At 38.5% G+C, this 27,715-nt stretch overlaps 1 protein-coding gene across 5 annotated transcripts in view; it reads left to right on the top strand.

The window, feature by feature from the left end:
* Window positions 1-27,715, top strand: part of NAA35 (N-alpha-acetyltransferase 35, NatC auxiliary subunit) — a 68,802-nt gene that overhangs the window by 38,170 nt on the left and 2,917 nt on the right. For all 5 annotated transcript variants that reach the window (XM_066367874.1, XM_066367875.1, XM_066367877.1 and 2 more), the window contains exons 12-21: window positions 8,588-8,766; window positions 11,406-11,465; window positions 14,145-14,251; window positions 19,143-19,209; window positions 20,789-20,887; window positions 21,862-22,040; window positions 23,648-23,784; window positions 24,565-24,632; window positions 25,511-25,651; window positions 26,036-26,158. In XM_066367874.1, the coding sequence (XP_066223971.1) occupies window positions 8,588-8,766; window positions 11,406-11,465; window positions 14,145-14,251; window positions 19,143-19,209; window positions 20,789-20,887; window positions 21,862-22,040; window positions 23,648-23,784; window positions 24,565-24,632; window positions 25,511-25,651; window positions 26,036-26,158 (1,160 nt within the window). The remainder of the gene's footprint in view (window positions 1-8,587; window positions 8,767-11,405; window positions 11,466-14,144; window positions 14,252-19,142; window positions 19,210-20,788; window positions 20,888-21,861; window positions 22,041-23,647; window positions 23,785-24,564; window positions 24,633-25,510; window positions 25,652-26,035; window positions 26,159-27,715) is intronic.

Here is a 27,715-nt window from a genome sequence, read left to right as displayed (position 1 = left end):
TGTTACTCCTTTTCTGTTATCCTGACCACAGTGGGCTGTTCTGGTCTATAACACTGAGGATAATAATTGCCACAGGATCATTAGTTGCCCATGTGGTTTGTGGCTTCCCTGTACTTCAGACTAGTCAGTGCTTAAAAAAATACTGCCTGTGTGTGTATTCTCCACTATTTGCCTGCTTTTATAGTCTGCTCACAGGTAAGCATCAGGAAGATGGTTTGCATGAAGTTAGTTTCAATAAGCTTTTTAAAATATGTAATCTTATGACTAAGCAAATGAGGTTTTAAATTTAGGGAGTATTCATTCTGCTTAGTTTTCTGTTTAATACCTTTAACTGGCTTAATTTAATTTTGTAATTTCCCTTAAGCATAAAGCTAAAACAGTTCTGTGATTAAAAGACAAAAAGTGAATATCTTTCCAATAATGTTTATTCTAAGAAGAATGATGTAAAACAAAAATGTAGATTAATTTTTATCTCAGATTACCCATTTGCCTTCTTAACATGACTCCAGCTGGTAACAAAATGGCTATGTGAAGCTTGAAATCACTGAGCATTCTTTTTCACTTCTCAATGAAAGGAATATAATCAGTAGGACTTGGAAATGGGTGTAAAGGAAAAAGGTAGGAAGAATGAAAGTTGATCCAAGGATTATACTAGTGGGTTTACTCATGGATATGATGTCTTAAAGGTGCAGAAGGCAGAAGTGGTTTAGGAACAGGAGGTGGTTAAGGGGGTCAGCTCAGATATAATGAATGGGATTTTTCGATGTGATGACATAGAGCAGTCCACTAGTACAGTAAATATTTTACTCTGGAAAATGGATGGAAATGCAAGTTTTGGAGTCATTTTCATATTAAGTGCTAATTGAAGCAAATGTTTCTCTTTTTTCTTTTTTGCTTCTACTATATTATGGTTCTTAAATTCTTCATTTCTCTTTATATGTTTGTGGAATTCTAACGCATCCTTCAAAATAGTGTTTAGATCATCTCCAGTGAAATTATCCTGGTTCTACTTATCAAAATTTATTTCTCTCTCCCATGGTCTTCCATAATTATCTGTGGATTAGGTTTGGTTTTATTCTTTATAATGTAGGCATCTTTAATACTTGCTAATGAATGAAAAATTTACTTAAACTTATGTTGCCTGAAATTGATAGATACTTTTGAAGTATATTGTCAAATATGTCACTCAGTTTCAAGAGGGCTTGTCATCCTTTTAAAATAAATTTTAAAATTGTCTGATTCAAATTGGTACATAGAACACATGCATTTATCTTCTGAAATCCCAATGAAACAGTGAAGTAGGTTTTTTTTCTAAAGTAGGCATAATCAATAAAGAGGAACAAACAGGATAAGGAGACAATAGCAACAAAATTTTAGAAGCTGGAAAACAGAAGGACATTGATCTAGCTGTTTTCAAAAAGCTGAGTTCTTAGCCAGTAATAAAAGGGAGAGTCAAGAGACAGCCCAGTTTGTATTGGAGATTCACTCAACAGCCCCATTTTTATATACCAGGTATGTCAGAAAATGTGGATGAGAATTATGCTCACGACACGAGAACTCATTTAAAATTTGGTTCTAGAAGCAGAAGTTTCCTCCTTTTCTCTTTCGGGTGGCATTCCTGAGCCTCAGAAGACTAAACCTTTATTCTCTATAGTAGGGGAACAGAGATTCTAGAGTGAGGGAATGCCAGGCACAGCTGAATGGTACACATTATGGGGGAGTCGGGTGAAAATTTAAATACTTAGTATTGTCACTTAACTTCCTTCCTCCTCTTTCCCCTGACTTCTTTTCTTCCTCATTTAGCTTCCAAAGCATTATAGCCCGGCTCTTGTACTCCATTTCAGAATTTGGAAGATTCTTCTTAGGGAAATATAACACCAAGAGGTGGGGGAAAACAGCAAAATTTAAATGCACTGTTCTGATAAAAATGGCTTGGTGGAAAAGTAACCTGTATTCACAGAGCTCTAAACAGGGTTTTTATCCTCCAGTTTCTTTTAGTTAATTTTTATTGATTGATTTTAGAGAGAGAGGAAGTGGGGGGAAGGGAAGAGAAACATTGATTTGTTCTTCCACTCATTTATGCATTCATTGGTTGATGCTTGTATGTGCCCTGAGTAGGGATGACCCTACAATCTTGGCATATCAGGACACGACACTCAACCAACTGAGCTAGCTAACCAGGGCTGTCTTCCAGTTTCAAATCTAGCCAAGGATGGGCATCTTTAGCCTGAGAAAAGGTACAAGACAGGCCAGCAAGCCACATAACCTAAAAATATAAGAAAAATCAGTGCACGTGTAAAATAAAACATAGGATATCATACCCCCAAAATAATGTAATTTTTGAGACTCAAATGTAAGACTAGATATGATAAAAATAAAAACAGAACACAAAGTTGAGGAAATCTTACAGAAAGTAAAGTTAAAAAATGAAAAAGATGGAAAATAGGGAGAATAAAGAATATTATAGGATCACTCCAGAAGGTCTATTATCTAATAAGGATCAATAATTTAAGATTAGTAAAAGATAAACTAATAAAAGTTGTTTCAGAAGTAGAGATCAGGGCCCTAGTCAGTTGGCTTAGTGGTAGAGTGTCAGCATGCTGTGTGGATGTCCCAGGTTCAGTTCCCGGTCAGGGCACACAGGAGAAGCGACCATTTGTTTCTTCACCGTCCCTTCTCCCCCTTCTCTCCCTCTCCCTCTTTTCTCCCTCTCCCTCTCTCTCTCTCTCCCTCTCTCCCTAAGCCATGGTTTGATTGATTTGAGCACATCAGCCCTGGAGCCTTCACCTGAGGCACTAAAAATAGCTCCATGGAGCCTTCACCTGAGGCACTAAAAATAGCTCAATTGTGAACATGGCCCCTGATGGGCAGAGCATTGTCCCCAGATGGGGGTTGCCAGGTGGATCCTGGTCAGGGTGCATGCAGTAGTCTCTTTATCTCCCTTCTTCTCACTTGGAAAAGAAGAGGAAAATAATAAATAAATAAATAAATAAATAAATAAATAAATAAATAAATAAATAGAAAGAAAGAAATAGAGATTAGAAAGTAGAAGCAAAAACCAGAATCATTGTTAGGAAAATTTTCTGGAATTGAATGCTACAAATAAACTTAGATCAAAAGGGCAAATAAAGAACTAGCTGCCCAGCACAACCAGGATGAAAATAGGCTTTGGTCAAAGCTATCATCATGAAATTTCTGATTGGTGGGTTAAACCCAAGGTCCTAAGAGATATGAAAAAGACAAAAATAAGTTACATATGCACAATCAAATCAGAATGCTGTCAGACCTCTGAACAACAATAATGGAAACTGAAAATCAGGAACAAAGTTGAAGGAGTCATATTTCTTGATTTCAAAACTTGCTATAAAGCTGCTGTAATTAAGACAATGTGTGGCATAAAGTAAGCATTGATCTGTGGAACAGAGTTAAGAGTTCAACAATTAACCCTCATATTTATGGTCACCTTGAAACCTGTAAATGTTACTTTATTTGGAAAAAAGGCCCTTGCAGATGTGATAAGTAAGGGTCTTTCAATGAGATAATCTCGGATTATCTGGTTGGGCCCTGAATATCATTGTAATTGTACTTCTTGGAACATAAGCAGAGAGAGATTAGACACATGGAGAAGGTTATGTGGAGACGAGTATAGATTGTCAACAGAGTGTGGCCCTGTCAGTGTCTTGATTTCAGCCCAGTGAAACTGATGTTAAACTTCTGGCCTTCAGAACTATGAGAGAATAAATGTCTGTCGTTTAAAACACCCAATTTCTATGTCCATATACATATGTATATTTTCTAGTTCGATTTTCTAAAGGACGCAGGAGACCTATCATTCCAGATCTTGATTCCTAAAGACCATTGTCCACTGAATGTAACTAGGGGTGGGACTTGACCAAGATGGTGACAGGAGACTTCTGAGCTCCATTTCTCACATGGATAGTGAATGCACAGCTACATACGGACAATTCCTTCTGAAAGAGGTCCAGAATCTAGCTGATCAGCTCCTACACATTAGATCAGGGGTCGTCAACCTTTTTATACCTACTGCCCACTTTTGTATCTCTGTTAGTAAAATTTTCTAACTGCCCACTGGTTCCACAGTAATGGTGATTTATAAAGAAGGGAAGTAACTTTAACTTTATAAAATTTATAAAGCAGAGTTACAGCAAGTTAAAGCATATAATAATAATTACTTACCAAGTACTTTATGTCAGATTTTCGCTATGTTTGGCAGAATAAATCTTTATAAAACAACTTACTATAGTTAAATCTATCTTTTTATTTATACTTTGGTTGCTCCACTACCATCCACCATGAACGCTGGAATGCCCAGTAGTGGGCGGTAGGGACCTGGTTGACTACCACTGCTGTAGATGAATGAGAAAATAAGTCAAAACAGGTAGGAAAAGCCAAGACATACTCTTGCCAATAAACCCTTATACTCAGCATAGCACCATGTAGTCAGGAGAGGGCCCCCAACTCCCAGCTTCTACCTGAAGAATGAATGGTTTGGATCCTACATCTAGTGTCCCAACTTTTTTTTTTTTTTTTTTTGTATTTTTCTGAAGCTGGAAACGGGGAGAAACAGTCAGACAGACTCCCGCATGCGCCCAGCCGGGATCCACCCGGCACGCCCACCGGGGGCGACGCTCTGCCCACCAGGGGGCGATGCTCTGCCCCTCCGGGGCCTCGCGACCAGAGCCACTCTAGCGCCTGGGGCAGAGGCCAAGGAGCCATCCCCAGCACCCGGGCCATCTTTGCTCCAATGGAGCCTCGCTGCAGGAGGGGAAGAGAGAGACAGAGAGGAAGGAGAGGGGGAGGGGTGGAGAAGCAGATGGGCGCTTCTCCTATGTGCCCTGGCCGGGAATCGAACCCGGGACTTCTGCATGCCAGGCCGACGCTCTACCACTGAGCCAACCGGCCAGGGCCTAGTGTCCCAACTTTTAAGAGTCCTTCTGGAACAATGGTCTTTCAGAACCCCTGGCTCTGAAAGTCAGCATGACTTGTGTCTATAAGACCTATAACACTTTAGGAAACAAAGAAACAGTTCTTTTTCTTTCTTTCTTTTTTTTTTTTATGTGAGAAGTGGGGAGGCAGCGAGACAAACTCCCGCATGTGCCATTACTGGGTTCCACCTGGCAAGCCCCCTACTGGCTGATGTTCTGCCCATCTGGGGCTGTTGCTCAGCAACCAAGCTATTTTAGTGTCTGAGTTGAAGCCATGGCACCATCTTGAGTGCCCAGGGCCAACTTTCTCCAGCCAAGCCACGGCTGCAGGAGGAGAAGAGAGAGAGAGAAAAGGGAGAGGGAAGGGGTGGAGAAGCAAAGGTCTCCTCTGTGCTTCTCCTGTGTGCCCTGACTGGGAATCAAACCCGGGATGTCCACATGCCAGGCTGTGACGCTCTACCACTGAGCCAGCCTGCCAGAGAAGAAACAGTTCTTTTTTTTTTTTTTGTATTTATATGAAGTAAGAAGAGAGGGAGACGGACAGACAGATTCCCACATGCACCTGACCAGGATCCACCCGGCATGCTCACCAGGGGCGATGCTCAGCCCATCTGGGGTGTTGCTCTGCTGCAACCAGAGCCATTCTAGTGCCTGAGGCAGAGGCCATGGAGCCATCCTCAGCACCCGGGCCAACTTTGCTCCAATGGAGCCTTGGCTGTGGGAGGGGAAGAGAGAGACAGAGAGGAAGGAGAGGGGAAGGGTGGAGAAGCAGATGGGTGCTTCTCCTGTGTGCCCTGGCTGGGAATCGAACCAGGACTTCCACACGCCTTGCCAACTTTTTACCGCTGAGCCAACCAGCCAGGGCTAAGAAGCAGTTCTTAATGGTCTCGTGATTGCTTGGCTGTGGCTGTCCCTGCAGGGTCAGCAGGGCAAAATTACCCTGCTCCCAATTTATTCCTAAAGGAAGTTTATCTGTATACTTTAAAAGCTACTGCCCTAGCTTGACCTGTGGTGGTGCAGTGGGATAAAGTGTCGACTTGGAATGCTGAGGTTGCCGGTTCAAAACCCTGAGCTTGCCTGGTCAAAGCACATATGTAAATTGATGCTTTCTGCCCCTCCCCCTTCTCCCTCTCTTTCTTTCTCTCCCTCTCTCTCTCTCCCCCTTCCCTCCTTCCATCTCTCTCCTCCCTCTAAAATGAATAAATAAAATTTTCAACAAAAAAAAATAAAAGCTACTGCCCTAGGGTCAAGTTTCTAAATTAGCAGGCACTAGGGGCCAACTGTGATCCTTCCCAGCGACCAGGAAAGCCCACGGATACCTTGCTTGCTTTTTTCCTCCAGCTCACTCCAAGTGGCCCGTATCTCCCTAGAGGGAGCTTGTTTATATAGCTGCACCCCAGCTTTTACTGCTGGGGACTGAAGGATGGACCTGGACTGCCTAGTTCTGATAGCCAAAGGAGCTTTTATCTGTGAGTCCCAAAGGACTATAGCAAACAAAGAAGCAGCTCTTAGCGGGCTCCTGAGCACTTGCCATGGCTGTCCCTGCAGGAATCAATGGAGAGGGAGCAGTCAGCATCGCTCATCTCCCATCTTTCCCTCAGACAGGTTTACAGTATACGCATACTTTATAAGCTATTGCCTGAGTGTCTGTCGGGCTTCTAATTTAGCAGGCATCTAGGGGCTAGAGATCTTCCTCAGAGACTGGGAAAACCAGTTGGTGCCTTTCCCACCTTCTCCAGCCTGTTACAGTAATAAAACCCAGTTACCAGTGTCACCCAGGAAGGAGCTTATACACACAGCTGATGCTCAAGCTTTTGCAGCTGTCATTCAAGGGACGCGCCTCCAGATCACCTGGCTCTACTAACCAGCAGGGTTTGCATTCGGGAGTTCCACAGGACTATGAAACAAAGAAACAGTTGTTCACAGGTGTGGGAGCACCCTTCCTCCATTGATACACATGTAGGCCCAGGATAGGGATTAAGCAAAAATGCCCATCTCCCAGTTTCTGCTTGGAAAGGGTTTAACTATATACCTCCCCAACTGCTACCTGAGGGTTTAACTTCTAATTGGCCTGAATGTAAGTACTGACTTAGGACACTGATGGGTCTTGGCACAACTTCAACTATTACTAAGAAGTAAGGAGGAGGACAATCACAGAAGTTTGAGAGGCAGCTAGTAGCTTGGGCTGCCAGAGAAGGTAAACATAAGGAGGTGTAAAAGTGTTAAAAGTAAATCTATACAGCCACCCATCTGTATCAGCAGGGGACTGGTTCTAGGATCCTCCATGGATGCACAAGTCTGTGTAAAACAGTATAGAACAGATTCCCAATTGTAGATTGAAAATACTGTTTTCTATCTGTGGTTGGTTGAATCCATGGATACAAAACCTGTGGATTCCAACGGTGGACTAATTTAATTCAAGATACTCTATTGTTGTGATGGTGGTGGGTAAACCACTTATAACTCTTGTATGAAGGTTAAAAGACAAAGGTATTTAAAATGACTATACTTAAAGTAATTTGTTAATAGATTCACAATGTAAAAATATGCAAATTGTGACATCAAAACCAAAATATGGCGGAGGAAGTTTGTGTGTGTGTGTTTGAAGTTATCAGCTTAAAATAGACTACTACAAATATATTTTATGCAAGCCTCATGGTAACCACAAAGCAAAAGCCTATAGATATACAAAAAAAATAGAAAGGAATCAAAGCATATCACTACAGAAAATCATCTAATAACAAAGGAAGAGAGCAAGAGAAGGAAGAAGGGAACAGAGGAATTACAAAAATTATAAAACAACCAGAAAACAATGGACAAAATGGCAATGGAAATTCCATACCTGTCAATAATTACTTAACATGTAAACTAAATTCTCCAATGAGTACACATATAGGAGTGTAGCTAATGGCTTGTCAGTTTTGTTTATCATTTTGGTAAACCAGCTCTTAGTTTTGTTATCTTTTCTATTGTCTATCTGTTTCATTTATTTCCACTCTGATCATTATTATTTCCTTTTGTCTTCTAACTGTAGGCTTAATTTGTTTTTTGAGTTCCTTAAGGTATAAAGTTAGGTTGTTTATTTGAAATCTAATTCTTTAATATGTGCATTTGTTGCTATAAACTACCCTGTCACAATTGCTTGTGCAGCTCATAGTTATTTTATGTTTTGTTTCCATTTTTATTTGGTTTAAGATCTTTTTTATTTTCTTTTGATTTTGTCTTTGACCCATTGGTTGTTCAGAGCTGCGTTGTTGTTTAGTTTCCACATATTTATAGGTTCTCCCTTTGCCTCTTGTTGCTTTCTAACTTCATACCATTGTGGTCAGAAGAATAGTTGTTATACGGGACTATATTCACCCTATTTTGTCCTATTCCTGGCTTGGGTAGAAGCCCCCCCCCCCCCATGTAGGTAGGAAGTACAATTTTAGGTTCTTAAATGTTTTTTTACTTTATATATTTACACATACTTTAAAATATGTGTGTAGATATATTAATTATAAATTATAAAATCCTAGAGAATATTGTGATTAGAATTCGTTTGAAGATGCTTTTGAAACTGGCCTTTTTCTTTTTACATTCAGTAGTATTTGAGTTTTAAAATGCCAAGCAACATTGACAGTTTTATTTTTTCTTTTTAGATCATCCAATTATGATGGGGTTTGAGCCTCTTGTTAACCAGAGGCTCCTTCCACCCACCTTCCCTCGATATGCAAAAATCATTAAAAGGGAAGAAATGGTCAACTATTTTGCAAGATTAATAGATAGAATAAAAACTGTCTGTGAAGTGGTCAATTTAACAAATTTACATTGTATCCTGGTAAGTACAAATCTCTGTTCTGGAATATATTCATTTTAGAGATTAGGAAACTAAAGTCTAGAGAGGTCAGATAATTCATCTAGATTTTACAAATGGGAGTTTGAACCCTGGATTCTGTCTTCAAAACCTTTTACATAGGTGTATGCATGCATATATACACATAATGTATATGTATCAATATTTTTTCATACAAAAATTGGATCATGGTATTGGTAACCTTTTTCTTTAATTATTAATCTATTATGAATATCTTTCTTTTCATGTCAACAAATACATATATTTCTATATTATTTTAATGGCTATATATGGGATTGCATTGTAAGCATATATCACTTTTTATTCTCTATTCATAATTGAATTGCATTTGTCTTTTTTAGTGTTTTACTGTTATACACAATACTATGGCAAATGTCTTTATAGATAAATCTTTACATCAGGCACTTTCTTCCCACTTAAGATAAATTTTTAAACAGTGAGGTTTCTGGGTAGAGTATGTACATTTTTAAGTTGGCACTTTTTGGATTAATCTTTTTTATGGATTTAAATATAGAAAAATATACTTTTATTTTAGGAATATTAACCTTTTGAGTAGTACGAACGTTCATGAATGTCCTCACTCAAAGGGTTAACAAAAAACTCACTACTCAAAGAGTTAAAACATTGAGGTGGAGTTTTGTTAATTGGTAAGGTTATAGTGATATATAAGGTTAGTAGGAATGTAGAAAATATGCAAAACAATACTGTTGATATTTAGACACAAGTACACTAATTTATTTTGTATGACTACACCTAGATCTGCATGTGACTGTGTTCCCCCTACATGCTGAGGTGCATACTTCCTAGCCCCAAGTCATTTCCTGTGAAGTTTCCTTGTTAGTGCCAGGTTTCTTCTGTGCCTGTGTTCTTGGAGACGGCAGATGAACTGGTTCATATTCCTAGAGCTGAGCAGTGGCCTCTGGGATACACTTCATGTTCAGTGAAGATTTGTGCTTTTGTTTATGCTCTGCCTTATAATAACTTTATTTTCCCTTCCACTAATTCTTTGTCATTAAAGCCCAGTTTAAGTCTTCATTCTTTTGTGAAACTTTCACTTATTATGCCTTTATTACTTCCTTTTGTGTTTGCATTCTGTTTAGTAGTCTGTCCTCAAGAATCATAGAATCTTAAAGGTAGAAAAGATCACAGACATAAGCCAGTTCATTTTGCAGTTTATTGTACAGCTAAACAAAGGTTCAGAGAGATTATAATTAAATTAGATTGGTTAATGACACAGCAGTAAATGCAAAATGACACTGTAACAGAGGAGAGCTGGTGGGGTTGGGCCTGGACCACCGGCCCTGGGCATGGAAAGAGCCTGGTGGAGGAAAGTCTGGATGCCTGGAAGGCTTGGACAGAGGAGTAGGTAGTGGTAGTGGGGAGTGTGGCAGAGGCCAAAAGTAGAGGAAAAGATTCAAGTTAGGAAGGATAGGGATCATTAGTCTGGTGGATCTGCATAAGAAACCTATTATTAGGATAAAGTACCAGATTATAGAGAATGCTGACATATCAGTAAGATAAAGATGAGCATCCAAATGAAAACTTGAGAAAGGACATAAGCATACACATTAAAAATGCTTAACCTGACCAGTGGTAGTGCAGTGAATAGTGTCAACCTGGTGTTGCTGAGGTCCCTGATTGGAAACCTCTCCCTCTCTCATTCTCCGCTCTCTCCCTTTCTCTCTTCCTCTCTCTCTTCCCCTCTCTCCCTCTTTCTCTCCCTTTTCCCCCTTCCCTCCCCCCTTCCTGCCTCTTCATTGCTCTCATTTCAATAAATAAAAATGTTTAAATATTTAACCTTACTATTAATTTTTAAAATGCAGTTTATAACATCTAGCTTGAAAACTATAAGAAGATTTAATGTTGATAAAGGGAAATAGTCATTCTCCTGTACTCCAGTGACTCTCTCTCTCCAAAGTCTTAAAAGTGTGTATACTTTGACCCAGAAAAATATGAAGATGTTAACTACATATTATCTTTTTTCCTATCTGTATATAAATCCATGTATAGTTTTTTAAGCTATCTTTTTGGCCTATGCCTAAAATCATACAGTCGGTAATATGAATCCAGTTGGTCTGTATTTATGTGAAGTAGGAAGTAAACCTTTGCCGTTAGTAAATTATTACTGATACTGGTATTTTCATGGTGTACAAAAGTAATATGAGTATCCACACAATATTGTTACTGGTCAGTTTCTTCTAAAAAAGTGAGGCTCTAAAATTATCCAAGGTCTCATTGATGCAGTTCCGGTGGTCGGCAAACCATGGCCCGTGAGCCACATGAGGCTCTTTGGCCCCTTGAGTGCGGCTCTTTGGCCAGTTTAGGAGTACCCTAATTAAGTTAATAACAATGTACCTACCTATATATACATAGTTTAAGTTTAAAAAATTTGGCTCTCAAAAGAAATTTCAATCGTACTGTTGATATCTGGCTCTGTTGACTAATGAGTTTGCCAACCACAATCCCTATAGTGATAATCTTTAGCTATTTGTCACATTCTAACTCTGGTAGTATATTATTTCCAGTAGAAATTACCCTCTATATGCAGATGTTCTTCTGTTTTTATTTAACCCATTATTAACATTGCTTTGTCTCTATCTTAGGATTTTTTCTGTGAGTTTAGTGAACAATCACCATGTGTTCTTTCAAGATCTCTATTACAAGTAAGTTCCACCTAGTATTGAAAGTATTTCTTTAAACATCAAATTATATGTCTGTTGATATTGTTATATTAATTGATGGAACAAAAGGTAGATGTTTCTTTTTTGAAGGATATTCTACAGTTAATGTTACATTTTTAATTAGAAACATTGACTAAGAGTGTTAGACATTCATCTAGGCCATATCCTGGGCCATAAAATAAACCTTAATTTAAAAAATCAATTCAAATTTTTAAAAAAATGATACAAAGTATGCACACTGAGTGTTTTAGAATTAAATTAATAATTAATAATAGAAAGCTATCTGGAAAATCCCCCAAATATTATAAAGTATTACGTGTCTAAAGGACCCATGGATAGGCCCTGGCTGGCTGGCTCACTGGTAGAGCATCAGCCCTGTGTATGGAAGTCCCGGGTTTGATTCCCGGCCAGGGCACACAGGAGAAGAGCCCATCTGCTTCTCCACCATTCCCCCTCCTTCCTCTCTATCTCTCTCTTCCCCTCCTGCAGCCAAGGCTCTATTGGAGCAAAGTTAGTCTAGGCGCTAAGGATGGCTCCATGGCCTTTGCCTCAGGTGCTAGAATGGCTCCAGTTACAACAGAGCAACACCCCAGATGGGCAGGGCATCGCCCCATGGTGGGCATACCAGGTGGATCCGGTTTGCATGCAGGAGTCTGTCTCTCTGCCTCCCCCCTTCTCACTTCAGGGAAATAAAAAGAACCTATGGATTAAAGAGGAGGTCTTAAATTAGAATGAAAATGAAAATATAATTAATATGTTTAGTTTTTGGTCATACACTAAAGTAAATCAATAGAGAAATGGTAGTCTTTTCAGCAGGTGGTGCAAGAACAATTGGACAGGCATCTGGGGAAAAACTGATTCAGAATACACCCTAAACCTAAGTGTAAAATACGAAACTAAAATTATTACAAGAAAGGGGAAAATCTTTGTGACTTTGGAGAAGGCAGATAATTCTCAGGTATGACATCAAGAGCACAGTCTTTAAGTTGATAAACTTAAAACTTTAATTCTGGTCCTGGCCAGTGACACAGTGAATAGTGTCGGCCTGGTGTATGGACATCCCAGGTTTGATTCCCAGTCAGGGCACACATAAGAAGCGACCATCTGCTTCTCTCCCTCTCCCTCTCTCTCTTCTCCCCCTTTTCCCCCTTCTCCCCATTCTCCTCATTCTCCCCCTTCTCCCCATTCTCTCTCTCTTCCCCTCTTGATTCAACTGTAGCCCCAGGTACTGAGGATAGGTCGATTGGTTGGAGTGCATCAGCCTCAGACGCTAAAAACAGCTCAGTGCTTGAGCATCAGCCCAGATAGGGTTGCTGGGTGGATCCCAGTTGGGGCACATTGTGGGATTCTGTCTGTCTCCCCTCTTCAACTCTAATTCTGTGAAAGACACTGAAGAAGGTGGAAATGAGTCTATACGGAGCAGGAGAAAATATTTGCAAAGGACTTAAATATTAACAAAGGACTTAAATCTAAACATATGAAGAACTCTGTTTTTAAAAAACAGGCAACCCAAATTAAAACCACAATGAAATACCGTTATTTCCCTTTCAGAATATCTTTTAAAAAACAAAAGGAATAATAGAATATCAGTGCTTGTAAGGATGCAATACTGATGGAAATGTGAAGTGCTGCAGATACTTGGGAACACAATTTGTCAGATTCTTATAAAATGAAGTGTACACATCCCACTCCTACTTGTGTACCCTAGAGAAGTGGAGTCTGATGTTCTGGAAACCTATATGCAAATATTTATTTTATTTTATTTTATTGGTCAGCGAGAGGGACAGATAGGGACAGACAGACAGGAACAGAGAGAGATGAGAAACATCAATTCTTTGTTGTGGTTTTTTAGTTGTTCATTGATTGCTTCCTCATATGTGCCATGACGGGGTGGGGGTGGGAGGCGACAGCAGACCGAGTGACCCCTTGCTGGAGCCAGCGACCTTGGGCTCAAACTAGTGAGCTTTGCTCAAACCAGATGAGCCCGCGCTCAGGCTGGCGACCTCGGGGTCTCAAACCTGGATCCTCCACATCCCAGTCTGACGCTCTATTCACTGCACCTCCACCTGGTCAGGCTGTATGCAAATATTTGTTGCTGCTTGGTTCATGATTACCAAAAACTGGAAACAACCCAGATATGTTAGGAAATCCAGTAAGGTATAATGTAATAAATAGTAAAATGCACTGTGGTTATGGGTAGAAAATTAAATGTGAATTTTTATTTTATATTTAATAAAGTATTTTTAAAATATTTTTTTCCAAAGTGTTTATTAGAGATAAAGATTATTGCCTAGCTTAATATTTATAGCCATTTACTATTTCATAATTTATCAAGCCCTTTCTTATATATTAGCTCATTTGACATATTTAGACTAGTCAGTTTATTTTGACCAGTTCACAGTTACTATTCTTGACTTGAAAGATTTTTTTTCTGCACATTTTTTAGTCTCTTTCATCAAAATACACCTTAACTAAGGACTGATAAGTAATACTCATTGTGGATGCAGTGATTATTACAAATTTTACACCAATTTTTTATATTTTAATCTTTTTTGTATTCTGTAGTATTTTTAAGAAATATGGTCGTGACAATAATGACAACTATATGTGCAATATGTCAAGTGTGTGGCAGCATTACTAATATATAACTCTTGTTTTAAGACCACTTTTCTGGTGGATAACAAAAAGGTCTTTGGAACTCATCTCATGCAAGACATGGTGAAAGATGCACTTCGGTCATTTGTCAGTCCTCCGGTGCTTTCCCCAAAGTGAGTATTGTAAGACATTGTCTAGTGGACGTGTTTCTTAAAAGCCCAGAATCTCTGTCCTTTTTAGCCAAGGCATAAGGGTCTCTATAAAAAACAATACTTGAGCATTTTAAAATTGATTTATGCCACATATTTGTTTAGATTTAATAGGTTGTTGTGAGGTTGACATTATGTTCAATATGAGAAGAAAAACTTCCAAGGAGTCATCAGAAATTCAGTAAGTTGTATGGCCTGTTACTAAGTACAATACACTGTGTTAGGTAGGCACTTTGGGAAATAATTACAAAAAAAGAAACAAGATAATGCCTGACCTGTGGTGGGTGCCACAGTGGATAAGGTGTCAATCTGCAACACTGAGGTCCTCAGTTTGAAACCCCAAGCTTGCCTGGTCAAGGCACATATGAGAAGCAACTACTACAAGTTGATGCTTTCTGCTCCCCCCTCCCCATCATCTGTTTAAAATCAATAAATAAAATCATTTAAAAAAAAAAAAGGTCTCTTCTCAAGGTGAGCTGAGTCTAGATAGAAATAGAAAATGCAGATAATTGATTTTTAAATGTTCTGATGTTCTGATGGAGTCACTGACCTGAAAACATGCTGCCGTAGAGGCCAGAAAGTATTTCGGGTGGAAAGAATCATCATGAGAGTTGGCATTTTGGAAACTGAGCAGAGCTTTCTGTGGCAGAGGGAAGAAATGAGTCTTTATTTTTTAACAAAGAAGCCAGCATGGTTTTATGTTTTGTTTTGCTTTGTTTTTCCTTCTTAAGTGAGAGGTGGGGAGGCAGAGAGACAGACTCTGACATGCTCCCTAACTGGGATCCACCTGGCAAGCCCCCTACCAGGCGATGCTCTGCCCCTCTGGGGCAGTTGCTTTGTTACTCATCAACTGAGCTATTTTAGTGCCTGAAGCAAGGCCATGGAGCCATAGTCAGCACCCTGGGCCAGCTTGCTTTAACTGAGCCATGGCTGTGGGAGAAGAGAAAAATAGCGATAGAGAGAAGGGAGAGGGGCAGGGGTGGAGAAACAGATGGTCGCTTCTCCTATGTGCCCTGACCGGAAATTAAACCCAGGACAACTGTACACCAGGCCGATGCTCTCCCAGTCAGCCAATCAGCCAGGACCCAGCATAGTTTTTATTATTAATTTTGTTTTATATATTTCCTTTCTGATCAGGGAATTGATTAAATTTTATATACAGAATATTTATGGATTAATAGATTTTATGAATTTCCTTGGTTTGTATATTCAATTAAATTAGTACCTGCTATTGCCAGGTACCTTCCTAGATTCTAGGGAAAAGAAGGATATACCTGTTGACAAGGAGTTTTGACCTTTCAGTAGGAGAAACTAAACTACACAAATACGCAGTGTCAGTTTATGATAAGTGCTACGTAGATAGAGGAAAAGGGGTCGATGGTTCTCTTAGACGTGGCGGTTGTGAAATGCCTCTCAAAGTGGTGATGTGTATGAGTGAGCTGAAGGAATGATGTCAACACAGGAAAGGTCCCAGGGTTGGGCTGAGTTTAAGTAGAAGGAACAGCTCATTTTAACAAATTAAATTATTTGAGAAATATCTAAAGCAGCAGTTCTCAAGCTTTTTATTAACTTTTAGAAAATAGCCCATTACATGTTAACAAAAATGACATTTTTATGTAAAATGTATGTTTTAAAGAAAAATTAGAAAAGTGGCATTGTTTTTACATTTTTGCAAATCTTTTATTTGTCTTAATAGAAGATAGCTGGATTATTTTAACTTGCTTCTGCTTTTACTCTGTTATAATATTACATGCCAGTGTGGCCTCTGGAAATGCCCACTGTACATTTGTGAGAGAATAAGTGCAAAAGGCAAATAACACCTTAATATTATTATGAAAAAAAATTTTTTTTTTACAAGGAGAGAGAGTCAGAGAGAGGGTTAGACAGGGACAGACAGACAGGAACGGAGAGAGATGAGAAGCATCAATCATCAGTTTTTCATTGCGACACCTTAGTTGTTCATTGATTGCTTTCTCATATGTGCCTTGACCGCGGGCCTTCAGCAGACCGAGTAACCCCTTGCTCAAGCCAGCGACCTTGGGTCCAAGCTGGTGAGCTTTTGCTCAAACCAGATGAGCCCGCGCTCAAGCTGGCGACCTCGGGGTCTCGAACCTGGGTCCTCTGCGTCCCAGTCCGATGCTCTATCCACTGCACCACCGCCTGGTCAGGCGAAAATAATTTTGACTTTTGGTCTCCCCCAGACGTAGCTCAAGAACCCCCCTACCACCACCATCACCAGAGAAACCCAGGCCACACTTGAGAACTGCTCACTGCACTTCAAATCCTCGTCCCCACTTGCTTTACTCTCCCTCCGGTCCTTGTAGTTTCTATCGCTCTTTATGAATGCTTCCACACTTTACCCAAATATATGTGTCCATAAACAATACATCAATTTATTTTATGTTTTAAAACTTCACATAAATTTTGTCACACTGTATACATCCTTTTGCAACATTTTTTCTCATTTGACTTTAGCATTTGGAATCAACCAACTTGATCATGCAAATTTACTTCATTGAAATCACCCTTCAAAATACTGCAGTTCATTTTGCTAATTCTCCACCATGGACATTTAAGTTACTTCCGATTTATTACTGTTGAAATCACATCTTTGAATATGTCTCTTTGCATACATAGGCTATATACTTAGAATAGAATTAATTGCTGATCCTAGGGCATGTGCATCTTCAACTTGTTTTGCCAAACTGCTTTCTAAAATAATTAACCAATTTGTATGCAAGCCAACAGTGTAAAATGATTCCAATTTCCCCATAGTCTAGGCTTTGGTATTAGCAGACTTTTTAATTTTTGACAATGTGATATATGTGAAATAGATCCGTATCTTCATTTGCATTTTGCCTTTTCTATTTAACAGTTCTCCTTCAGCACTTAACTATAGTCCATCTCATTATTTGTGGATTCCATATTTGCAAATTTGCCTACACTCTAAAATGCATTTGTAACCCTCAAGTCAGCATTCACTCTGCTCTTATCATCTTTGTGAACATGTGCAAGCAGCCTGACACTGAGCTTGAATGAGGCAACCCTCTTGTTGCCTTCTCTCAGCCCTTATACTATAAACAACTCTGTTCTTGTGCCTTTCATTGGTGATTTAAGGGTGGTGGTTTGCAATCCAGTGTTCCTTAGCATAAGAAGGCTGTCGTGTGCTTTACAGAGAGAATGTGTTAGATAAGCTTTGCTCCGGTGAGTTCAATGCTGACAATCAACAATATACATTATATATGATGTCTGGAAAACAGACACACATAAAACAAGGTTATGTATTGATTAGTTGATAAAATGTGGCACGAGGCTGACAGGAACAGCCCTGTACTTACCCTAGCAGCACTGTTTTAGTACTAATTGAGCGTCCACAGCGACTGTGTGGAACAGCACTGTCGTGGATACCGAGAATCAACTGTGCACATAGCAGAAGCCATTGCATGGCAGCTTGTAGATGGTGAGTCACAGATCGTGGAACTTTTCAAGTTCCAGTGTTATAGATAAGAAATCTGATGCTGATCTGAGTCTTCATTTCCTTTGTAGAAATTTGACACTTTGGTTTGGAGGATTGTAGAGTTTCTCTTTATTTTTAGGAGTTTTAGGAGTTGAAGAGTTTTAGGAGTACAACAAGAATGTTCATGTGTGATTCTCTAGTCCTATCTGGAACTCAGTTATTAAAGCCTCAAGTTTCTCAGATCATTTTTCCTATGTTATTATTTAATTATTGCTTCACCTTCATCTTTTTTTCCTCTCTTATTTAGAGCTCCTCATAGACTATTCTTATCTCCATATATCTCATGACATTTATCTCTCTGTTATTTTTGCTGAGGTTGGAGAAAGTTCTTTCTCTTAATCAAGACTTCTGATGAGCATCTTTCATCTGCTGAATTTTTTATTTGAAAATTCTAGTTTTCAGATGCAGAAAGTCTTTTTTTCTTTTTAAGTGCTTTAGTGTATATAGTCTACGTAAGTAATTTTCTCACTGTGGAGTAAAAGATGTTGTGGACCTTTCAGCTCTTGTTTTGCCCACCTGTTCCAGGTGTCCTGCCCTTTCTTTCTGCATGCTCCTGATGCGCTCTCTTTCTGTTGCCTGAGACCATGCCTCTGTTTATCTTTGAGGCTCTGGTCAGACAGCTCTGTTACAGCAAACACTGAGGAGCAGCGAGTACTTAGCTCTTATCAGTGCACCAGGAGGATGTCTTTGCTTCTTCCCGTCTCCTCAGGTGCAAAGCCTACTGACCTCCCACCTCAAGGACAGAAAATGACTGTCTTCCAACCATTCAGCATGTGTAGTTCTGCCAGAGCCAGGAAGGTAGCAGATCCTCTGGACTGCTCAAGAAAGCTTTAGTCAAGAAGTGATGCTTGTAACTGAGATAAGGAATGCCACAGGGAAACCACTTAGTGAGGATAGGAGACGAGGTACCAGAGGGATGTGTGGATGATGACTTTGGCCCGTGGCTGGAAATATGGATCCATCTAGGAGAAATAGAAACTATCAGGAGCACAGTCCATTGTAGAAAAATAAGTGACATTGGAGTAGGGTCAGGAAAAAGTGGAGTTTGGGAATTCTCCTCCTTTCCTTGTTAATTTAATCTTACTCATTCCAACTCTAACTGCCCAGATATGGAACTAAAGAAATTGAGAACAGTGCACATTTATTGTGTGAACAGCACAGCAATGCTGAAATACTTCTTAATCTAGAGCCACCAGTCTTCAACTTAACGATGTATTTGGCTTCATTTCCTTCCCCCCCGCCCCCACCATCACTGTTTGCTGGTAGCACCTACAGAAATCACTGCTGCTTTTTTGGGCCAAGTAGTTTGATTCCAGTGACCTGGATATTCTCTTCCAGGTGCTGCCTATATAACAATCACCAGGCTAAGGACTGTATCGACTCCTTTGTCACTCACTGTGTTCGGGTAAGAACGTTTTTGGATTGTTGTGATGACACTTTACAATTGGTGAGGTGTGATTCCTTTGGTAACATTAATTTGTGCTGTTTTTCCATCTATCATTTCTTATTCATTTGCACTGAATAAATGGCAAGTTTCTGTCTCTTTTTATGCTTGAATTGATAGTTTAATAATGGTCATCTTCCTGGCAGGTAGGGGCAGGTACAGAGGCACCTTTTGATGCCCTCTTACTACAACCCTCAGGAACCACAGGCCTGGCTGGATTAAACTATGACCCCCATCTCGGAAAACAACAGATGGTCACCTTTTTTCTATTTTTTTTTTGTAAATGGACATAAAAACTTTACTTATTGCCTGACCTGTGGTGGCGCAGTGGATAAAGCATCGACCTGGAAATGCTGAGGTCGCCAGTTCGAAACCCTGGGCTTGCCTGGTCAAGGCACATATGGGAGTTGATGCTTCCGGCTCCTCCCCCCTTCTCTCTCTCTGTCTCTCCTCTCTCTCTCTCTCTCTCTCTCTCTCCCTCTCCTCTCTAAAATGAATAAATAAAAAGTTTAAAAAAAATTAGAAAAAAAAACCTTTACTTATTTTTGACCTTATAAACAAGGAATATTTGTAACATCTCCAGGCACTTATCCTTGTACTACCTTAATGAACAGGAATGTAGTAAAATTAAAATAATTTATATGAGATCACAGACTTTCAAATATCAAGTAATTAGGAAAAAAATACAAACCTTGTGCTGGATTAAACTTACTATGATCATATTTAATTATAAGCTCTTTATGGACAACTCTTGTATTTAATTCTAATTACTAAACATATATATGTGATATATGCACATGCACGCGTGTGCACACACACACACATATATGAAGACGGCATGGTATGATCAAAGGAGAATCAATAAAAGACTAGATCTCATTTTTATCACTAACATTGTCATTAGGCAGATCACTTTTCTATAAATTTCCAGTCTTTAAAAAGTGAAATGTTAATACTTCTTAAGAGGATAGGCTAGTTATTGACCAAGTGAGATCGTTTCTGTCAAAATATACAATATTGAAACAATATTATAATTGAATCTTATGATTCATACATCTTAAATCAGAGCATCCTATTGTTCATGTCTGTTGTCTGAACAGTGAAATGTTACGGTATTTTATCTGAGAATACTGTATAGATTAGGAGTAGAAGAACCTTATTCAGAGTTTGTAGGTTTTAGCCATTACTCAAACATTACAATTATTAGGTATTCTGGTATATTTAAAGCAGCACAGAAATGGCAGCCTTGAACATTCCCTTTTGGCTTAGATTCAGCAGAAAAGAAACTGTCCTCTTGAAATTGTGGGACAATATCTGAAGACTGAGAGAAGATATTTTTGTCATATGAAAAGAAGTTTCATAAATAGCCAGTTTCTTCTAGCTGTTGATAAAGTCTGATGCATATGTAAAATATATACTTGGGCTTGATTCTTATAGACACAGTATTTTTTTTCTCCTTAAACTGGATTTTGGAAATTTGGAATATTTTCTGTATAAGAAGTTTCGTATTGACAATTAACCAGTGTTATTTGTTACACAGCCATTCTGTAGTCTAATTCAGATCCATGGGCATAATCGGGCTCGACAGAGAGACAAACTTGGTCATATTCTTGAGGAATTTGCTACCTTGCAGGATGAGGTAAGAGCCAGCAAGAAGCCCTTTCTTCTAAAATTAAGCAATTCATATGCCTTGACCATATTTTTTAAAAGAATGTTTTGGAACAATATTTTGACTATTCAGTTTTTCAATATGGTGAATTCTCTTTTCACTTACATTGTAACAGTTTCATATACCAAAGAAAGAATTTACAAAAAAGAAACAGAACAGTAATCTATACTGAGAAACAAATTATTTCTTTGATAATCACAATAAATTATAAAATGTTTGTAGAACTATAATTAAAAAAAATTTTTTTTTGTATTTTTTTTTTGTGTTTTTCTGAAGTTAGAAGCAGGGAGGCAGTCAGACAGACTCCCGCATGCACCCAACCAGGATCCACCCAGCATGCCCACATGGGCTGTTGCTCCGTTGTGACCAAAGCCATTTTAGCGCCTGAGGCAGAGGCCATGGAGCTGTTCTCAGCGCCTGGGCAAACTTTGCTCCAGTGGAGCCTTGGCTGCAGAAGGGGAAGAGAGAGACAGAGAGGAAGGAGAGAGGTAGGGTAGGGAAGCAGATGGGTGCTTCTCCTGTGTGCCCTGGCCGGGACTTGAATCCAGGACTTCCACATGCCAGGCTGATGCTCGACCACTGAGCCAACCAGCCAGGGCCAGAACTATAATTTTACAGCAAGTTCACATTAATATAAAAATATATTAACCTTAGAGTAAATTTGTGAGTAGCAGCAATATTAATTGATAATATAACTAAAGACCTAAAGTCAGTTATTATTTTTTAGTCGTAAAAATTGGATATCTTTTTAGTTTAGGACTATTTAGCTAAATATTATCCATTGTGAAATGAGAAGTTTGGAAAAAACTTAACCAAAACTGCTTTTTTAAGTATGAGTTCTTTTAATGGTAAGATCTACACTTTCTACTCATGCTATTTTTATTTATTTTAAATTCTCATGTTATTGAAAGGAAAGTAAATGCTATGATATTTTATTCTGATAGGCAGAGAAGGTTGATGCAGCTCTTCACACTATGCTGTTGAAACAGGAACCCCAAAGGCAACATTTGGCCTGTTTAGGTACCTGGGTCCTTTACCACAACCTCAGAATTATGATACAGTATCTTCTGAGTGGCTTTGAGTTGGAGCTCTACAGCATGCATGAGTACTACTACATATATTGGTAAGAACATTTTGGGTTAAAATTGGTCGTGAGTAGGACACATACCTCAGAGGGCATCTGTAGAGTATAATTTCAGGGTACTATTTCATTTAGTGCATTTTCACTTTAGTTGTGGGACAACTGGAAGAGCTCTTATCTGTTTCTAGGGAGAAAAATTAACATACATTTTGTCCTAACTTCAGTGATGCTAGGTACTAGCTGTGTAATGTACTTAACTGTACTAAAGTTCAAAATTTCAACCAGATCTTTCTTCTGAGAAGAAACCAAGGCTAATAGGGTTATCATTGGGAGCATACTTATTGCAAACTGTAGCCCTGAGGTTTTGTTTCAAGAGATTTGAAGAAGTTGGTAAGACATGATCTTCATTCAGCAGAGTAGTTCTTTGCTTTCACTTGGAGCTAAGATAAAGAAACCTAGTAAGAGGATGCTTGAGAATGGAAAAACTGTCATTGAAAGAAAGAAAATTGTGAGCTAATGAATTCAGTTATTTCACATCTTTTTCTTAGTCTGCCAAAGTGTGGTGGTAATTTTAAAACAGTGATCTATTGCCTGACCTGTGGTGGCGCAGTGGATAAAGCATCGACCTGGAAATGCTGAGGTCGCCAGTTCGAAACCCTGGGCTTGCGTGCTCAAGGCACATATGGGAGTTGATGCTTCCAGCTCCTCCCCCCTTCTCTCTCTGTCTCTCCTCTCTCTCTCTCTCTCTCTCTCTCTCTGTCTCTCCCTCTCCTCTCTAAAAAAATAAATAAATAAAAATTAAAAAAAAAACAACAACAGTGATCTATTACTGCTCATCAAAAGCAACCAAGTTTAGTATATTAGATCTTACTATAGTTCACCTTTTTACTCATTTAAATTATGTTAGTAATTAATGTTTCCTATAGTAATTGCTGTGAGGGAATGAAAGTAATTCTCTTCCACGCTGTGGGCATGGTTTTGTCATCTCGACTCCTGTGACTCCTTAACAGAAAACCCTTGGCTATGAAAATTGAATTTGAGCATCAACTATAGTAATATGGAGAAAATAATATTGGTATACTGTCCACCATTTTAATAGATAACTCGACCAACAGGTCTGGATATAGATACTAGGGAAACATTTTGTTAACTCATAGTAGACAAGACATTTTATAGAGGAAAAGACTCAAGTTCTTTCTTTGTGGTTTGAGGCAACTGATTGGAAGCTTTTGTGCTTTTGATTTAGAGTCACTTGCTTTATTTTGTAATTAACAGGAAAATAAAATATTTACTTAATAGGTTGAGATGAACTGTGTCCTAATACAGTAAAAGCAGTATAATTGGTATTCATTTGATTTACATACACACATCATTATCAAGAAATCTGTAAATATGTAAAATGCATGTCATTATAGGAAATTAAACAAATTTTTCAGTGTTGTAACATAAATGGCTACAAGAAAGGGAAAGTTAATCACTTGTAATGCTTCTTTTTTGTAAGATCTAATATATCAGTTATGTAATTGGATAATCTATTTTTGAAAAAGACGTTAAAGCATTATGAAAACTATCTATTAGTATAATACATGTATTGCTAACACTATTTCATGTAGATATCCCCTATTAACTAACATATTTTATCCTGTAAGGTACCTCTCTGAATTCCTGTATGCGTGGTTGATGTCGACACTGAGTCGAGCGGATGGCTCTCAGATGGCAGAGGAAAGGATAATGGAAGAGCAACAGAAGGGCCGGAGCAGTAAAAAAACAAAGAAAAAGAAGAAAGGTGCTGTGGATTATTTTTAAACTTCAGAAATAAATAACAATTAGAGACATTTGAAATTCTACAAATAAATTAGATGGGGTGCTACCTGTTCCATATAATGAGTTCTCATCTTCGGGAAATATCCCACATCAGTGATACAAGCCTCTTTGGTTCCTTTCCATGCTTTCCCTATACTTCTTTGTGATTGCATGTGTCAGAGGACCTTAGGACAAGCAGCAGCCATGTGGAGCATGCAAGCAAGATAGGTTGATAGGTTAAGGAACAAGACAGCAGGAGACCTTTGATCTTTTGACAGCTCTGGGAGTCTGCACAGAAGGATGGTTACATGGCTACCAGGAGAAAGAGATGTTTCAAAAGGACTACCTTATTGTTCATTCATGGAAGGGTACAAATACTGCTACAATCACTACAAAATATTACTTTCTGTCTCCTTAGGATTTCAACAGTGTGGGTGGGCTATTAAATGACCTTTAATGGGTCCCCTATTTAAGAAGTTAAGTCTCAACATCAAGTCTCCATATGATGAATTCAGAAATTAAAATACTTCATACTAGAATTTTACAATATTAGCCATTCTGGGAACATAATTTTTATTTAGCCTTTTCAGTTATATTTTATTATTTGTAGATTTGGGCCACAAAATAAAATATAGCCTGTAGGAACTGTTTAAAATTTTAGTTTAGTAAAGAAGGTGGAAGATTTTCAAAAATTCGATTTTCTCCTGCAGTGATGCAAGAGGGAGGGGTTAAAGAGTATAGGTGATTTTCTTTCTAATTACAGTTCGCCCTTTGAGCCGAGAAATCACAATGAGCCAGGCCTATCAGAATATGTGTGCTGGAATGTTTAAGGTGTGTTCTCTTTGCTTTTTAACTACATTGCTATTGTATAGTTTAATTAAAATGGACTCTCTTCATGATTTTTTTTTCTGGGTTTTAATTTCACCTTTGTTTTTATTAACCGTCTGCTTAAAATTACCTTTTTTCCAAACCTAGTTGTTTTCATTAAATTGTTTACCAAATATTTGAACCCATGTGTGTGCCAAGCATCTTGTACTGAGCACACTGCAGGACACCAAATCTAATCAGATATGATCCTTGTCCCAAATGCCTGATTAATGACAGGCCAGTGATATGAGGGATACAGGTAAACAGATGAGGAAGAGGTTTCTTCTGATTGATGATCAGCAAAGCTTTCTTGAAAGGGATGGGGTTTGGATTTTTTAGAAGGGTGCTAGAAAGGGGTGAACTCCACAGTGAATGGCCTCAGTCAAAGCAGGCATTTTCCAGGAGGCGTGGTGAGCACGGGGTCTTAACTTGTACTTGGGGATTCGAGAAATGATTTGAAGCACTTATATTAAAATACATAGAACATGGACTGCTGTTGGAAAAACAGGACCTATGCTTATAAAAATTTATGTGCTACTTGTTTCTTCAGAAGCTTTTACATGAAGGTTTCAAAGCTATTATGAAGCATGAAAAAATAATGTGTGTGTGGTGTAACTTCACTGGGAGAGATAGTAGCAAACACTACACCTTGAAACTTTTTATATCAAAGATGGCACACAACAAAAATGAATTTACTAAAGCCAGTTTTTCTCTGTTTCTGATTTCTGAGCCTTAAGTTGTTTTGGCTGTGTGTCAATAGCTGTTTATTTTCTATTCTGAATTAATGAGAATGGTCACTTTTTCACATTGGTATTTTTTTTCACATTCTCTTTTTCCGTTAGACCATGGTAGCATTTGACATGGATGGCAAAGTCCGGAAACCCAAGTTTGAGCTTGACAGTGAACAAGTTCGGTATGAGCACCGATTTGCTCCATTCAACAGCGTAATGACACCACCCCCAGTGCACTACCTGCAGTTCAAGGTGAATCTGTTTGTTAAAATTACTGTACAATGTTTAGTCATAGACCTTCTTGGAGAGATTTGTACCTAGCCATTTTGTTAAAATAGTCAAACCAGACTATTGTTGGACCAATATGACAGGTGATAAAGTAGCAACTTAAATAGTGTGAAAATAATTTGGCTTTTTTGAGATGTATTCTTCATGTGAACAGTTATTTAAGTGTGAGAATAATACATGGCAGTATAGGAAGATTGAGAATTTAATGTTCCATAGGAAAAAGTACGTATATGCTGAGTGTCTGCTTTGGTTTCTCTATATGGATGGTCAATGGAGAATTCTTCAAAAAGTTAGTTGAGAGTTGTTCATTTTAAACCTGTTTTGACTAATAGTATTTCCCCCTTTTAGGAGATGTCAGACCTCAATAAATACAGCCCTCCTCCTCAGTCTCCAGAGCTCTATGTGGCAGCCAGTAAGCACTTCCAGCAGGCAAAAATGATACTGGAAAATATCCCAAACCCAGACCGTGAGGTGAGGGAGAGATCAATGGGAGTACATGCTTCACTACTGGGTGACAGTCTAAATACATGAGTGAACTTCATATTACTAATAAATGAAGCCTGTCATGTTTCTGCCAAGGATTTCAAATGGCTTTGCTAACCTAACTTTGTCAGACTTAAAATTATTTGATGAGAGACGTGATGTGAGTATCTCCTGTGGGTAAATGTGGAAATCATTGTACAAGGTAGAACAATGTAGAAATCAGTGCAAGGAGAAACTAAGACTTAGAAACATAAAGAAAAACAGAAATAAGATCCAGATTGATCTATAGCTTAGGCATGTGAACATTTATATTTTAATCTAAGCTTACTATATTCAAATATAATTATATAAATCTTAAATCTGAAAAATGATCTGGCTAGTTATCACAGGAAGTAAAACACTTTATCCATTTAAGCATTTAAAATAAAAGCTATTATTTTTGATGATTTTGAGATACCATTTTACAAAGCTTAGAACTTAAAAATATTAAGTTTCAGGCTTTCAATTATTTTCACAATTTGCTGTATACCTAATTTTATTCTGTAAAGTGTTACCTGCAACACAGACACCATTTTGAGGAAGCATATCTTGGTACAACCTCCATGGAAGGGTAGTTTAGCAGTATCTGTCAGAAAGTCACAAATGCTTAGGCAGTTCTGCTTCTTGGGGATTTTCTTACAGATACATAGCACAGGTGGGGACTGAGGAATTACAATAGTATTTATTGCAGTGAGATTTCTGATAGCAAAAAAAAAAAAGAAATGTTAGTGTTCTTCAACAGGGGACTGTTAATTATATACATCATACAAGGAAATACTATGTGGCCTTTAAAAGGACAAGGAGGAACATTATGTACTGTACTAGAATATTCTTTAGAATAAGAAGTTTCGCCCTGGCTCAGTGGATAAAGCATCCTCCCAGAGCACAGAGGATGGGGGTTCTACACCCCAGTCTGGGCATGTACGAGAAGCAATCAATGAGTGCACAGCTAAATGGAACAACTAAGTGGAACAATGAGTTGATCCTTCCCTCTTTCATGGTCTCCTTTCCCCTCAGTCAATGGAAAAAATTTTAAAAAGCAATTTAAAAATAATAAAAGAAGTTTAAAAAGCAAGGTAATAAACTATAGTATGCTGCTATTTCAATAAAAAGGGGCATGGCATGTATTTTCTTATATAACATTTCTGGAGAGATACATATATAAGAATAACAGTGTTTGCCTCTTGGGAGGGGAGCTGAGTGCCTTAGGGAACAGAGATGGGAGAGAGATGACTTTTTTATCATATATAACATGGTAATAAATAGAAATAAAAGGCAGAAGTATTCAAATTAGAGGAAGGTGCCTACAATAAATGGCATATTTCTTTTGGTGGACTTCATTTATTTACAAATATTTCTTGAGTGCCTCCTATGCCTCCAACACCGGTCAATTCCAGCAGTGGAAAAAGACAGAAATCCTAGCCCTCCTTGGGCTTGGGAGAGTAGTGGGTTGCAGAGAGGAAATAGACAAATGAAAAGATAAGTAAAAATAGAACAGTATATTAG

Source organism: Saccopteryx leptura, chromosome 2 (genome assembly GCF_036850995.1).
Source record: "Saccopteryx leptura isolate mSacLep1 chromosome 2, mSacLep1_pri_phased_curated, whole genome shotgun sequence".
Classification (NCBI taxonomy): Eukaryota; Metazoa; Chordata; class Mammalia; order Chiroptera; family Emballonuridae; genus Saccopteryx; species Saccopteryx leptura.
This window is presented reverse-complemented; position numbering and strand designations above follow the sequence as displayed.